The sequence below is a fragment of the Lepisma saccharinum genome, chromosome 20, assembly GCF_977018435.1.
Source record: "Lepisma saccharinum chromosome 20, izLepSacc3.1, whole genome shotgun sequence".
Taxonomy (NCBI): Eukaryota; Metazoa; Arthropoda; class Insecta; order Zygentoma; family Lepismatidae; genus Lepisma; species Lepisma saccharinum.
The window spans coordinates 34927091-34944337 of NC_139248.1; the positions used below are offsets into that span (position 1 = coordinate 34927091).

Consider the following 17247-nt stretch of genomic DNA (forward strand, 5'->3'; position numbering starts at 1 on the left):
ATATCTTGAAAAAAATCATCCTACAAAAAAATGTTCCAAATAAAAAAGTTGATAGTTTGGAGGGGGAAGTTTAGTGGTGCAACAAAAAAACACCCCTCCCCCTCTTGTAGGTGGGGCGGGGGGCAACTTTGAAATTTCAAATAGAAACCCCTAATTTTTTATTACAGATTCGGATTTTACGGAAAAAAATACATAAGTTTTGTCTGAAACATTTTTTCGATTCGTGTTAGATGGCGCTATAATCGACAAATTTTCATTTCTTGAATGTTTACACTTTAAAACCAATGTATTTCATTTCGCAATTAATTTAAATTCAAAAAATAAAACATTCTCATGCATGAACTTTGTACTAATTCTTGACAAATCTTTTGAGATTTCATTAAGCTGGTAATTCGCCTATTTGCAACATTTAAAAGTTAGATTCGATATTTGTTTAATTTTTTTTATTGTTGTGTCAAAGATGCTTAACAAATCTACAACAGAAAAATAAAATAAAATAAAAATAAAACAATGTCAAGAAACAATTCCTTTTTAGACTTTTCCTGTTAAATCATTGTTTGTTTTTCATTGTTTTTTAGATCACAATAATGCCCCGAGCGATTAATTTGACTAAGCTGTTGATACTTTTTAATATCAATGGATGTATTAACTGTAGAAGAGAAAATTGAAATGGTTCTCGTGTATGGAGAATCTGGCATGAATCTCCGTCAAGCTGTCGTTGTTTATGCTCAGCGTTTTCCAGACAGGGTGCGTTCTTTCGCTTCGTTTCAACATACAGTCAATCAATTTACTACTGAAGGAAGTGTTAAACCTAAACAAAGGACCCGTCGAAGAACAGTTACTGGAGAAGAAAATGAAATTAATGTCTTGGCTGCTGTGGCCCATGATCCTCATGTCAGCTCACGAGAAGTAGCTCGAAATTCCGGATTGTCCCAGAGCAGTGTTTTGAAGATTTTACAGGGTCATAAATATCATCCATATCATGTGTCATTGCATCAAGAACTTCATGGCAATGATTTTCAAAATCGAGTGATGTTTTGTCAGTGGGCACATGAACAAATACAAATTTATTTCGTCTGGTATTGTTCTCTGATGATTCATCTTTTACAAACCACGGAACCATTTTGAAACTTAATGTAATTGAGAAGTGAATGTAGTTTACTAGCCATCGAGATATCTAGAGGTAAGAATTGTCGAGTAACTTTGTATTTTCAAAATAAATTTATTTGTTTTACAACAATTCCAAGTCCTGGAACAAAAATGTTTTATTTTTTGAATTTAAATGAATTGCGAAATGAAATACATTGGTTTTAAAGTGTAAACATTCAAGGAATGAAAATTTGTCGATTATAGCGCCATCTATCACGAATCGAAAAAAATGTTTCAGACAAAACTTATGTATTTTTTTACATAAAATCCGAATCTGTAATAAAAAATAGGGGTTTCTATTTGAAATTTCAAAGCTACCCCCCGCCCCACCTACAAAGGGGGAAGAGGGGTGTTCTTTTGTTGCACCACTAAACTTCCCCCTCCAAACTATCAACATTTTATTTTTAACATTTTTTTGTAGAATGATTTTTTTTCAAGATATTCAAATGATTCAGGTTAAAACAATCACCCGGTATAATTGATAGTTCTTTCTCTCGAGCGAAAAACGACCGAACTCTTGAACCTTGTTAGTACACATATTTCCGTGATTTGTCTTTGGTAGTCCACCCTCAAATATGGATCGTGAAGTAAAATACGAAGTGAAATTGAAAAATAAGTGAACATAATCATCATCTCCATGTTAAAATGCAGTTTTGTGTATCTTACCGAGATATGTGAAATGGTAATAGATGATTATGGGCTGAAACTACCTAGACTGATATTTTATGTTCCTAAGATTATTTTCACATTGAAATGATGTTCGATTGATTGTTATAACTGCATTTTATTATTTCGCAGAATATGATCATCCTTTTCGGTAAGTGAACAATGATGTACACATAGAAAATACTTGTTGCACGGTGATGATATACTTCTAATTGCTTAGGCAGGTCTGTCAACATCTGTATCCATTTTACGTTTCGGTCTGTAGATATTGCATAGTTATATACATATACATATATATATACACACACACACAGGAATAGGGTCAGAAAAGGTGCCAGAAGGGCGGATAAATACAAATGATGAAGGAGACAGTAAACACTTACCACACGAAGAGAAATAATTCTATATTTCGCGATCTGAGTCGCATTTTCAAGATAGAAGATAAAAGATCGACGACACTCGGAGAAGAGGCACAGAATACTGACCATAGCGTCTCTCGATCTTTTATCTTCTATCTTGAAAATGCGACTCAGATCGCGAAATATAGAATTATTTCTCTTCGTGTGGTAAGTGTTTACTGTCTCCTTCATCATTTGTGTGTGTGTGTGTGTGTGTGTGTTTTTTTTTGTACTGCGCACCTTTATTTTGTTATTATTAGTAGTATTATGCTATTAATTTTTCATATTTTCTTTCCTCGTTGGCAAGCCCATCATTTTTTTTCTCTCTTCGTTTTTCTTAGTCGACCGTTTCTTGTCTTTTTATTTGTCAACCCAGAAGACAGAGAGGCCGTACGGCTACCCCAACTCCTACATTCCAGGGACACCCCAGAATCCAGTATAACCAAACCCCCATATAATTAACTAAACTTTACATTGTCATAATTTTGTTCAAATAATTAATAATCGGATCCTCTATCCATTGCATAGGCGTGATGAGTTATTATACATGGAATAATAGAATGCAATAGCTTCAACATAGATTTTGTACAGGAACAGTTAGGGGTAAATAAGGACACGAGTTGGCAGTTGTGTGTGTGGTGAAAAGAGGGGTCTCCAAGAAGTGACTTTTTTTTCTTCTTCTTTTTGTGCAAAATGTTAAATGGAACCATGAAAGATGGCTGACCATTGGTCCAAGGGACGACAGAGGAGCCAAAGGGCGATAAAACTGACGAACTGATTGGCTATCTCTTCCCCTTCTTTAAGAAAATTGTGTTGGAAGAGAAAAACGTGCATTTTTTTTTTCCAAGAGAGTGTGTTTTTAGATCTGACGAGAGCAGGATTGTGAAATTGTGTTAAGTGAGGGAAGGAGAAGAACTTTCGTTGTCCTTTGTGTCTTGTGGTGAAGTGGATAAAACACGAGTAGAGTGGATGGGAGGACTCATCTTCCATTGAGTTGTGCTACGCCGAGGGGAGATAGCTGATCCAGACAAGTAAGTGAAGCCCGCCTACAGTAGTGCCAGTGGCTCTTCTTACTATCGCCCCGTGTCTCCTAGACCCTCACGGACAGAGGAAGTGTGAAACTAAGCGTGTGGACCTCCAATTGATCTAGTTGAATCTGGAACGTGCACGAACTGAACTAAACTCAAAATTTCAAATAACTATTTCGTTATTTTTTTTTTTTTTTTGGCCAATGGGGTTTTATTTTATGTAAACAAATGGGTGGGAGAGTTGTACCTTTTGTTTTTATTTTTTTTTGTTTTCATTTCATTATATAGAATAGATTATCGTATAAATTGACAGATATTTATTTTCATTGTCGACTTAGAATAGTAATAGTAAATGGCAGCAACCCTTTCCCAGTGCCTGGTTGGAGTGGCAGCGGAGAAGAATGAACCCTGGGAGTCTCATGCTCTGAATATTCTTAACCCTTCGCTACCGCTCTGCCAAGCACTATATATATATATATATATATATATATATATATATATATATATATATATATATATATATATATATATATATATATATATATATATATATATATGATACGTTCTCTGCAATCAGACGTACGCGTCGTATTATTTTACTATTTATATTAACTTAATAATACTCAGCGGTGAACGATGAGACTCGGTGAAGTACACAGACTCCTCTCAGGTACAGGGATAGTGTTAGGCAAAGACAATTTTCACAGCACAAAGAAATAAAACCACATTACTGCCGTATGTATAAACTGAAAGTTTTATTCTTTATTTATTGCAATTATAATGCAACTATACTTGAGACGAAGGCGAGGATTTCGCTTTGTCGACGAATTGACTCAATTAAAACGCATAAACTCAATGCGTGGCTATCGGCAGCCTATGATCACATAGACCTAGCTTGCGCCCCGAACTACCACACCAAGAGATATGCAATGATAACTGAGCCAATATTTGCTCTTTAGCCTTTTATTTCCAAATTAATCCTAAGGCTAACTTTATTATTTGACGTAGAATGGTTGCAGTATTGTGCATATCATCAATGCATGGCATCGGCGTACCTATGATCACATATGCCTAGCTTGCGCCCCGAACAACCATACCAAGATGTATGCCAACACCGAGGAGTTTCTTTTTAAGTTTAAAAGCTTCGTCGATCCGTGGCGAAAAGTGTGATGATTCTTACGCGATATCCTCACTTTTTATACTATTTTGAGAACACGGATTAAAGTACAGATGAATCACTCACTATCTACAAAAGGATACTACAACAAAACTGACATCTATACATGTTTAGAAATACAAATTCGTATAGTGAACTCTCGCAAACATGAAGATACATTAAATTACCCATAATGTAGCATAAAATACAATAAACATTAAACAAAAGATATATATTACTAATAAGGCGCAATATTACATAGAATAACAAGGAGGTTACGCTTTCTTTCACAAAATAAATATATTAGTGACAATTTTCTACTGATGATGTCACACAAAAATATGGATCATATATATATATATATATATATATATATATAGACACACACACACACACACTAATGATGAAGGAGTTTACTGTCTCCTTCATCATTAGTGTTTATCCGCCCTTCTGGCACCTTTTCTGATCCTATTCCTGTGTTTTTTAATATATATATATATATATATATATATATATATGTTGTATTTGAGCCTTACATAATAATATATGGAATTATTATTTAGAATTGTAATTCCATAGAGTGGATTCCTTCCATGTATAGGTTTTAGGTTGACAGTGCTGCTTATTACGCTCTGAAATATGGAACATTTTCAATCATTCCACTACGAGTGCGGTACATTTTAACGTAGCATGCTCGAGTGTGGGAGATTCAAACCAGTTTGACTGAGCAAAATTGGTCTGATGCAGTACTCTAGTACAAGCACATTATAATGCATTGAATATCACACTACTTACTTTAACACAGTGAAGATGCATGTGCTTAGATTTTGTGATTACCAAGGCTTGGAAGTTTAAGACCTAATTAATTCTCAAAAAATAACTAGTAACACTCCGCAGCTGTGGCGGCAATTCAGGGGTGGGGCATATGCCCCCCACTTTTCGCCACTTTTGCCCCCCCTCAAGTTTTGGCACCTTGCTTGCACCCCCCCCCCCCCCCCCGGTGGTTTTGGAACCCAATCGCCACCACTGCTTCACATTGTTAAGTGTTCAGGCCAAGATTATGCTCTTTCTCTCGCAATCCCCTCCTTTTTGCACATTAGCCTAAGTAATGTATGAATTTTTCATTGTAAAATTTTTGGAGAATTGTAGAATTTTATGTTTCTAACTGACTGAAAGCTACCCACTATCACATTTGGCATCTTCTAAAGATGGTTAAAAAGAAAATAATTTTCATTATCTTCTGAATCCTAATGGGGCCTGTGCCAGTGCCTGTTTAAGTAAACAGTCTTTTATACATGGTCATATTGCAATTTGTTTGTAATGTTTACAACTGTTGTTCTCTTTTCAGATACATGTATACGGATAAACTGAGTTTGCAGTCATCCCAAGATGCAGGCCAAGTTTTGTTGGCAGCTAAAGAATATGAGCTACCACATTTATATGAGCTTTGTAGTGCATACTTAGTGAAGGAACTTGGTGCATCTAACGTGTGGAATATACTCAAGTTAGCTGAGTCTGTACAAGATGATATGTTGACCAAAGAATGTATGAAAGTAAGTGTGCCTCTTCTGCATATTTTAATGGATTATCTGACTTAAACTAGTCACCATCGTGTTCAAGGTTCCCAATGACTTGGAAATCCTGGAAGAGACCAGGAAATCACCTCTGAGTGGAAAAAGTCAAGTTCTTGCTGGGATGGACCATATTAGTAGTGACGTCATCAGCAGACAACTGAGCAAGACAGACCAAACAAACCTCTCACGTGGTGTTCCCTTGTGTGATACCATTAGATTTTCCATCATAAGGGGTAATTTTAAAATTGTGTCAGCAGTTATATTTATAATTGTGATGTGCATTGTACATAAATGTAAAGATGAGACTTCGGATAATACATTTGTATATTGCACATACCATGTTGTCATGGCAGTGGTGGCTCAGTCGGTAACGCGTCTGACTACCATGCTAAAGGTCCCGGGTTCGATCCCCGGCCGGTTCAAATCCGGGAACTTTTCTAACGTTGGAAGCGGCCCTGGTGCCCACCCAGCGTCGAATGACGTGGGTTCCTGGGGGAAACCCTGGGGGGTAAAGGCAGTCAGGGGTGTGATGCTGATCACATCACCCCCACTCACGACCGGATCAAGAAAGTGTGGGGCGTTACCCCCACACCCCCTATACGCCTTCATGGCGTGGTGCTAAGCACAGGGGAGCACTTTACCTTTTTTTTATGTTGCCAGAATTCAAGTTCTCATACTCGGAGACCTCTGGAGTCTGTTCGAAGCATCATATTTTAGTGAGACTTGGTATAGAGGCTATGCAAACTATGGAGAAGCAAATGCTGATGGAAATAGAGATGATTCAAATTATCACCACCAGGTGGAATTGTGCTGAAAAAACAACAACCAGTAGTTACACATGAAAAACTTTGTATTTGGTTTGGCAGTACAGCAGTGTTCAATATGCCCATTGTCAACATGAATGACACTTTGGAAGGCTAATTCAGCATAATGAATGAATCAGCAACAGGATGATGTTCACTGTGCACCAGCTTTCAGCACCATATTTCCACCTGGTATTGACAATTTGAAATATTTTTTTCATCGGCAATTGCTTCCCCATGCACTCCATAGCCTCACCAAGTTTCACCGCAATCTGATGCTTTCAATGGGCTCCACAGAGCTCTGAGTAGTAGAATTTTAATGATAACCACCTGGTGCCTTTTAGAAAAGAAGGTAAAGAATAACCAGAGTAAAGAAATTGTGCACTTTTAAAGAAAATGTAGTGCTTAACTGCATTGCTGAAGCCATGATTGCTGCTGGGAGCCCGGCCAGCAGACTCACATGACTGCAATATTGGCTTCCATTCTCAGATCGGATGTTGGCTGGGTGCATTCACTTTTTTGAATTCTTACTCCTTACTTCCTTATCCTCTGTAAGGTATTGTAATATATCAACGTATTCCCTGAAATATCTTTAGATTGATGTATGATACACCTCACAATTTTGTTTCATAACTGCTGTTAACAATTTTATAAGTTGTCCCTTATGATGGCAAATCCAATGCTATTGCATAAGGAAATACCACATGATGTGTTTGTTTGGACTCTGTGTGATGTCACACTAATATGGTACATTTGAACATGAAATAAGTTCCATTTTTTCCGCTTGAATCATTATTTGTGTTTATTTATTTTGAGCAATGTTGAGTAAACCGTATTCGTTTATTTTGAGCAATGTTGAAAAACCATATTCGCTTGATTAATAAATGCAGTTTAACACTTAAAACTTTATTGACATGTTTAAGCACCACAAGATTAGTATGAACTCTGATGTGATGTGATGGCTCTTATTTTGAGAATCTGCTCGTGGGTATTTTGGAATAATGTTGTGTGCACTGCTTTTTCTCGCCCACACAGTAAGATTCTTTATTCTCCTAAACTAAAATAACTTTGTGGCAAAACAGCCCTTGAAGGTCGAATCGATCAATTAGGTTTTTAATAGGGTGACTTGTGGTCAGTTCAAGGAACTTGACAATTATCCTCACAATTCTAGGCCAACACTAAAATGCTTGGGTCTCCAACTGTGAATCAAAACCGTGATAGCTCACACCGAAAACATTCAGCTACCCTGGAGCTCTTCTCCGTTCTCCTACCTTTTCTAAATCAAGGGTAGAAGTAGAAAGACAGAAGCAGCGTGATGATAAAAGCTTAAAATATACACCAGTTTTTCGATAATATTGTTTGTAGACATTTTCACATTTTTATTGCCATTTTAACTTTAGACAGACAGGAGATTTTCAGATGCATGCTTTTGAAATGTGCATTGAATGTACAAAAATAAACCATGCAAGGGAATCTTATTTATTTTAGAGAGTTGAAGTTGGTTGTTTTTTTTTTGGAGGAAAACCACTCTTCTGTAGGAAATTAAATATTATTCTCGCACCCAGCAAGTGTAGTTAGAAGATGAAAAAAAAATGACATTTTCCTGAATATATTAATAACAAAATATAATTGCATTGTATGAATTATTAAAACCCATGGCTCTACAGCCTGTAAGGGCCTTGGCATATCTCCCGACTGTCAGTCTCCCTCCCAGAATCCTGCCTAGAGGTGTGGAGATCTGCAACCAGTAATAGGGTGATGTGGGGTCAGCATTTCGAATCCCCAACCGTTATAGGAGATATCTGTGACCGGGTTATGCTACTCACTTGTAGCTCCCCATTTTCCTCACGATGGTGGGTTGCCACCGGTCCTATACACAGGCCAAAAACCCAGGCAGTCTCTAACCTGCTGTTTGAGCCCAAAGCACAGTACCTTAGACCGCACAGCCACGGAGGAGGACTTTTTACTTCCTGTGAAATACTTTGGTATTCTGCTCAGAATAAGTCGACCATCAGCCCTCTATAACGAAGTTCTCATTCAGGATATTTTTCTATATGCAGTGGACTCTTTTTTACTTTGAACTTGGATAATTCAAATTATTCGATTATGTGAAGAGAAGTTTACTCCCCTTGCAATTCCTATTGAAACCAATGGTAAAAATTCATGGTGTGTATACTTGCTTAACCCATCCGCTTACCTAGTCGTTGAATCGACGGGTTCCCGATTTTCATCACGTAGTTTCTTTTTCATTCAATAGATGGCAGAGGTTGTATGATCTTTCGAATGTATGACGTGTATGTTTGTGCTGCTAAGTTTTTCATACCATTTCAAGCATGTTTTGTTCAGTAATTTCTCATGTAAACAAACCTTAATTTGTTATGTCTTGCAAACATGTTGCGTAAGATTGTTGTAGAAGATTCTGCGATTGAAAAGTTTATTTTCGATAGCGATAAAGAGGAAAATGTGGATTTTGGAAATGGAGATGAACACGGGGGTTCATTTTGTGTTAGTGAAATTGAAGAATGTAGTGAAAGTGAGGAAGAGGTGGCTATGGCAGGAAAAAATAAAAGGATGAGGAATGTAAATAGAATGCAAAGATGTATGTGATCAAAATTATTAAATGAGTTTCTAATTATCTTTCAAAGTAAACTGCATATGTGCATACGTATTACTATACTTCCACTTCAATATATAAAATTTTCACGTAAATTGCTTGGATAGTTTTCACAATATTTGACATCTTGTCTTGCTGTGCAACCTTCATGGGAGAAAGCCAAATTTAAATGGTATTTCATGGCAAAAAATTTGGCATTTAAATGGTATGCGGATGGGTTAACATTAGAGAAAAAGAAAAAAAAGGTAAAGTGCTCCCCTCTGCTTAGCACCATGAAGGGGTGTGGGGGTAATGCCCACACTTTCTTCATCCAGTCGTGAGTGGGGGTGATGTGATCAGCATCATGCCCCTGACCAGCTTTACCCCCCAGGTTTTCCCCCAGGTACCCATGTTATTCGATGCTGGGTGGGGGCCGGGGCCACTTCCAATGTTAGAAAAGTTTCCGGATTTGAACCTGCCGGGAATCAAACCCGGGACTTTTAGCATGGTAGTCAGATGCGTTACTGACTGAACCACCGTAGGAAGTTCTAAAAGAAGTGTAAGGAAGAAAAGGGACCACTAAAGAGTAGGGAATACAGAAATTATGGAGAGCTGGAATCTACAAAATAGAGAAAACAGGAAAAAGGTGCTGTGAATTTCCAGACATGGAATAGTGTGTTTATGTGTGATTCAAACAATCATTTGAGTGCAACATTCAAGTAAGTGGTTTGCTCTAAAGCTGAGGAATTTGCTGAAGAACATTTCTTTAATAATGCATGTTTTTGTTAATTCAATTTTTTTCGTGTCCCCTTGGAGTTTAAATTAAAGAGTCCCCACGTATCATTACATTTAAAAAGTCCAACCTTATAAGTTCAAATTGATTTAATTGAAACTCAAGTATGTCATACCTCCATATGTATAAAATGAGAAAAGAAAATTGAAATATGATATCGAGAGTTGTTCCAGAGAAATTATGAGGATTTTAAGTCATGTACTGTTATTCCAAAACGAGTCAGCCCTATGTTGAAAGCTTAAAGGTATGCAGGAAGGGTTTCTGTGAGGTTCTACCCTGTGCATCGTCTGCAGAGCACTGTTGCCAACTTGCCAACTTAGCTGTTTTGGAGCCAGATCTGGCTCTTTCATGCACTCGTTTGGCTCTGAACTGGGGCACCTGCCCCACTATGATACCATCACTGACTCTGTCCCACGTAGACCAACTTTTGCCATGAGTATACATTTTGCACGTGACGTGATATTGTTATATTGGCTGGCTTGCCACATTCCCTCGTACCTCCCAGCTACTTTTTTTTAGCACAGGGGCTGACGTGAAGATGACATAATATTGTTATCCGGGAATCCTTTATTTTTTAATTCAAATTACCATCAGTGGATTATTGAGATGGATGATGCTGCCAGATCTAGACAGTAAAAACTAAGAATAAATTGTCATCACTTCAAAGTTAACGGTAATAGCAGCAGCCCCTCCCCCACTCCTTTGACACCTAAAATTATCCTAGAAGGCACTTTATCCAGCCTTCGTAAATCTAGCTCCTTGAAAGTCATCTTTAAGGTGAAATTTAGATCTTTTATGCACATCAGGTTTGGCAACACTGCCAGGATGGCCGTAGCAGGCAAGGTAAAATGCATTACACTTATGGGAGTATTATTTTTATTTGTTCTATCGGGAATATCAAACATCCAATGCTGTAGAAAAGTACATGGAGGGAAAAAGGACATGAACAATTTCTTAGTTGTCGGAAAAGTCGAAACTTCCATTTGATTAGTCGTAACTTGAAGTTGATTCCCCATAAGGAATACATGGGATTCTGTAAATACTTATTAATCGTATTTTTCAAACATCATGTCTAGCTTAATAATCAACTTTAAAAAACTGCTTCCACTTTACCCATTCATGGTAACTGCATTCTTTATTTCTTTAACTGATGCAGTACATTTACTGAGCCAAATTGCAATCTGAATGCAGATATTAAATACCCCACTGTTTTTTTTACGTGCTTGTTTGGCATATTGTAAACAAAGGAAATTACTTTTCAGTTTTCTTTTCCATTACCTTGGTTGATAACAACGAAGGAGTTGCTCAAAAGTTGTGTTAGCAGATTTTAATTTCTTAATAAAACATGATTATTAATGCACAAAACTTTTTAACACTTTCTTTGGGCACCTTCTTTATTCATTAAACTGACTATGGTATGGTACCTAACTGTGGTTCCTATTTATACATGATGAAAATTTTTCAGGGCTCCTTACAAATTGGCTTGAAAATAATGTGTAAAAGTGTCAGACAATTCTCTCATGCCCATGAGGTGTGGAAGAACTTAAACTAATACTGTATAACCATGCAAATTCCTTTACAGGTACAAATGTTTTCTCTTACTGTATTAAAAATAAAATACAAAAGCTTGAAATCTTATGTATGGTTAAAATTGTCTACAATAATCTGTATCATGTGCAAAAAAAACAAAAACAATTAATGCTTTCACTAATCTGAGAAACCTGTTCGAGTTAGTCTGAGACTATTTACATAACAAATGGCTTTTGCATTTCATCTTTGAGTGTAAGAGGTTACCCTTCCACGAAGTACACCCAATTGTCAACCTCACTTCCACGTAGTACACCCTGGACTAGTGGCAACTCGTGACTTTTTCGGAGTGTAGGAAGAAGTTATGGTAAACCGAGGAATGTTTGAAAAATGCGTTCAATTACATTCACACGTATTGCTTGTACTATCCTTTGCATTTAGAATGTTAGCTGAAGGCCCATGCACAAGGTAGGGCAAGGGGCTCTTGTTCCTCACTTCGAACTATGAAATATTTAAATGTGAACCAATAAAAAAAATGACGAAAATAACATTGATGATATTTCATATTTTTCAAGAATTTCGATTATCTTCTCCCTCCCTGTCGTCGAGTGCATTCAGAGTAGCTAATCTAGTCAATTGTACGTACATTGCGCTCATCATTTTATAACATGCATTAAACTCTCAAAAGTAGAGAACTTGAAATAAGTACAAATGAACTGTAGGAAGGTCCTCACTTCCTACATTGAGGAATCGCCCCTGCCCTGGACTGCATTTTGCAGACTAACGAGGCTCTGGCATCTGAACCTATGGCCAGTATAATCCTCTGTGGGGCTGTGTGTGTGTGTTGTCCTGTGTGCTGAGTGCCCCTTTACGGCCTCAGCTTTTAACCCAGGTAAGAATATTTTAGTCCTCCGACATTACAGTTATGTCCATTACATTACAGTATTGGTTATATTTTCGTTATGAGAAGGGGCTGGACCCCATATAATTTAATGGGTGCAAAATAACCTAAGTGCTGATGCACCCAAAATTTCAATTTCAATTTCATCTCATTACTTGTTAATAAATTTTCAAAATTTTGTATCAACTTTATTTCTCTTTCCAGTGCATTGTTGCGTAACATTTTATGATTGTTAGTCTGGCTCTGTAACTCTCCTAATTTTCCCAGAGTTCAGTCTTTCTCCAAAAAAATAAGTAAATATATTGAATGTGCAGAAAAAATTGAGATGGGAAAAATGAACTTCTTCCTTCCTTTTCTACCGAGGTTATGAATGGCTGCACACCAAATGTCTTTTGTTTAGACTGATGACATCCCATCCTTAATGTCTTCTCACCAGCCCAGTTCTTGTATCATCAGCAGTCTAGTGTCTGTAGGGTCCTTATTATTGAAAAATGCTATGACAGCATTTTCTGGTGCGAAAAATTTGGCAAAAAAATAATGGAGTAACTCTTCTCCTATTCGTGTTCATTAATTCTAGGCCACTGTACCTTGCCCTGTGCATGCGTGTCTAAAGCCATTCTTCTCATCCATATCTACTTGCTTTTTACTGTAGCTTTCCTCCATTTATGAGGGCAAGTCGAATTTGAACCTTAAATATTTTGTATCTTGAAATATATTGAAGCTTAAATTGTTTGAACATGTGGTAAGAATGGACGAAGCTAGAAAAGCAAAACAATTGATGGAAGGAGAACAAGAGGTAGACCCTGGAAGACATTCGAAAAAGGATTAGAAGAAATAGGACAAAAGAAAGGAAAGAAATGAAGAGGATGGCAAAGGAATGGGAGAGATGGAAGGAGTGGATAGAGGCAACCCCGATGCTGTAAGGCAAAAGGGGAAAGAGGAGGAAGAAGAAATATATTGAATACAAAAGGTATAAGTCATTTTTTGATGTAGTCTCCATGGCATACAATACAAGTGTTCCATGCCTTTTTTAAGAGCATGGATACTTCTAGAGGGGGAAAAAAGTATTTTGGTTGTGAGCGTAGTCACTCGTGCACTGTCTGCTTCACCTCTTTATCAGACTTGAAAGACTAGCCACCAAAGTGCTTCTTTGAGTGGTCCAAAGATATTAAAATCACTGGGAACAAGGTCTCAAATACAGTGGATGTGGTAGACACTCAAAAAGACATCTTGGATGGTTGCAACAGTTGAATGGGCACCATGTAGTCAAGCATTGTCATGTTGCAACAAAACACCTGTACTCGGAAGTCCACGTTGTTTGCACCTGAATGCAGGAGACAAGTGGATCCTGAAATCTGCATGCATTGCATTGGTGACACTTTCTCCTCTGGGTATGTAGTGTTCCAAAATGGCTCATTGTTCATCCCCAAAGATCATCAATATAATATTTCCCAGTAGTGGCTGTGTGTCGAGTTTTTTTGATTTTGCTGAAACCTTTCTTTTCATTTTTGGTGGTAGTGGACCCAGGTTTCATCTCAAGTGATGATTCTTCCTAGGAAGTCATCACCTTCAGCTTGTAGGCATCGATATATCAATCTTTCAGTGCTGAAGTCAGCTGGTGTGGCACCAGCAGGAACTTTATTCACCATGCTGCAATGGCTTTTGGTGTCACTACTCGATGTACCTGGCCTGATCAAGAGGAGTATGTAACAGAAGTGATGTTGTTTAGAAACTTCTTAGTCTATTTACACACTTGATGTATTAACGGACATGCATTACATTATTTCACTTGCATTCTTCAATGAATTTTGATCGCTTCGCTACTCAAAAAATGTATAACAGAATGCTGTTCCACCTTGGTGCATGTTGCAAGTGGAGCCACAGTCTTTACATTACTGCAGCACTAGCATCTCATGTTCTGACATCATGCTGCCACCTGTTGACTACTCTTCTAACCATGAGCATCGCTGCTGTCAAGTTATAGTACAACCAAATGGTATTTGGAAATTTTAGCACCCTTCTAAGATTTTCAATTGACTCTCTCTCTCTCATATTAATTCATCCTCGAACAGTTCTTTTTCCTGACTATGTAACAGTTACAAAGAATGTCTCGAACATTATAAAATTGATTAAATTATTCATGTTTTTTCCTATCTCTTTTTCTGATAGATTCTTCGAATGAAAACAAGTGATGTTTTGGAACACCCTAGTTTCCTGGAAGTAGACAGAAGCATTCTGCTGAAGCTACTGAGCGAAGATTTTCTGAAGATCAGTGAAAGCGATCTGTTTGCAGCCATAAAAAGATGGGCCGAGCGTAGATGCAAGGAGGATGGGCATCCTCTCAACGGCAAGAGCAAAAGGAAGGTGCTTGGAGTGGAAATTTTGGGTAAGGTCCGATACTTATCTTTCAAGTCAAAAGAATTCGCAGAAGGTCCTGCAATGTCTGAGATTTTGACTTTGGAAGAAATGTGCAGTATTTTCATGAACTTGGCTTCCATTAATTTGCATCCCATGCCCGAAGGGTTTTGCAAATTAACAGCCCCAAGGAACTTGCCAGAGCTGCGCTGCGTACGCAAAATCATAAACACGGTCTCGCAAAATGTTCCTAGTGCCCAGAGTGTACCGTTTGGTCAGTCAGCGTCAAGTGCATTTACGTTTACAAAGAACATACCGGTGAGTAGGGTATTTGGTGGTGCTCCCACTTTTTCTCAAAACAAAAGTGCGTTCGGTCAAAACTTATCTTCTTCGGGGACGGGATTATTCTCCACCGCATGTTCCTTTGGTGGGACGGTCCAAAGCTGCAGCAGCCAGGGTTTCAGCTTTTCATTGCCGCAGAAATTCATGGCATTCAATGAAAATGGCACGTTCAGTAATGCAAATTTTTCAGTGAGTGTTAAAGTAAGCAATGATATTATTCTTCATGCCATTCACGTACCTTCACGTTCGCATGAGACCAATGATAACCAGCTGAACAAACTTAACAACTATCCTTTCTCTAAAGAATATGAGGAATCGTTAACAGTTAATGTTTTTGAACTTCCCTCACACAAAAGTCTGAGTACAACTATCTTTGAGGAAAAGGTGGAGTACGGAACGTCTTTTGATATTTGTCTTACAAATGCTGTGCATATGAAGAAAGATGTGGAATATCTTATTGAAATTCTGACATCCGGTGTATATGTCTGCACTAAGAAGCTGTCGGATTCCGAAAATTGTGCTTCTGTGGTTTTCACTCTTAAGGACTTCCTAACTCTTCCACCTGTCAAGGTTAACTCAAGGCAGGAGGCCGAGTGGAGTTTTGTTAGTCAGCTGACATATTCACTGTCTCCATAAGATTCCATGTAGTTTCTGTTGTCATTACTACTCAATCATAAGACTGATAGTTTATTTTTGTTTATTCTACAGTAGTGTGAGATCTTTTTTTCTGTATTATTTTTTACACGGAGTAAGAATAATTTACACTGTATTTTGAAATAAATAGCACTGAGAAAATTAAGTGTTGTTTTCCTAATCATTTCTTTGTTTATTATTATTATTATCATCATCATTATTATATGATCCATTTTATGATAATTAACTTGTGACTCCAAATTTTGCTTGCTGTTCACATGGCCGTGGATTCAGGGAATACTCATGTAATCATTGAGTGTCCTCTTTATGATTGTAGCTATATAAATATAATTTGTCCAGAAAGCAACAAAATTTACGAAAAAGTGTGGTTTTAGAGCAGTTTTTTTTTTATCTTGAGCTTCATTTAGTTCGAACTTTGAAATGGCAGGATTTGAAATGTTTCTCCATACAACCTATGAAATGCATCTGTTAGTACAACTTGTAGAAAGTTGAGTGTGCTCAATGAAAAATTTTCCTGGAATTATTGAAAAAGACAGATGTTACAATTTGCATTGTAGTAATTAATATAAATAAGCAGGCAACTCAATCTCAAAGTTCATAAATTTGCTGATGGCTTTCCATATATTTGATATCCTAGACACACACAGAGAGACAATGTTGAAAACCCACTGTTTGTATGCCAGCATAGTAAGTGTTGATGCAACATGAATGAAGTGTGGCAACGTAGCACTTCCTGTGTTGCTGCATCCAGGAACCTGTCACATTCTGAAACAATAACTTTAATTTCTACAAAATAATAAAATTACAAGACAGTTTCTTACAATATGAACACTATTACAAGACAGTTTCTTGCAATATGAACACTGCTGAATAAGTTTTAAAAAAGTGCTTGTATAATAATAATAATAATAATAAACTATGACGTAACAGCCTGTGAGGGCTAGTGACTAACTACTGACTGCTTGTCTCACCCTCACCAGAAGTGAAAGATCATTCAACCAGTTACAGAGTAACATGTGGTCAGCCCAACGAATCCCCAGTTACGCTACTGATTCATAGCCACTAATTTCCTCACAATAGTAGAGGCCAAAATCTCAGGAAAAGTTGTTATGCTTCCCCCGAGATACTCAAACCTGCATGTGTGCCATAGCAGGAGCCCAAAGCTTGTGCCTTAAGACTGCACAGCCACAGTGCAGTATGTTTGTTTGCTTATAACCTATTAATTATTATCATGATACCAGTCATTACATATATTTTGATAACAGTGTTACGATCTGCGACATTTTTACAGAATGATAAGGTGCCTAT

General features: G+C 37.4%; 1 protein-coding gene across 2 annotated transcripts in view; it reads left to right on the forward strand.

Moving 5' to 3' along the window:
* The window catches only part of LOC146003576 (BTB/POZ domain-containing protein 6-like), a 43474-nt gene extending 27398 nt beyond the window's left edge, over positions 1-16076 (forward strand). For both annotated transcript variants that reach the window (XM_083141877.1, XM_083141876.1), the window contains exons 5-6: positions 5746-5950; positions 14758-16076. In XM_083141877.1, coding sequence (XP_082998003.1) covers positions 5746-5950; positions 14758-15921 — 1369 coding nt within the window. In that variant the 3' untranslated portion in view covers positions 15922-16076. The remainder of the gene's footprint in view (positions 1-5745; positions 5951-14757) is intronic.
* The last annotated feature ends 1171 nt before the right edge of the window (positions 16077-17247 follow it).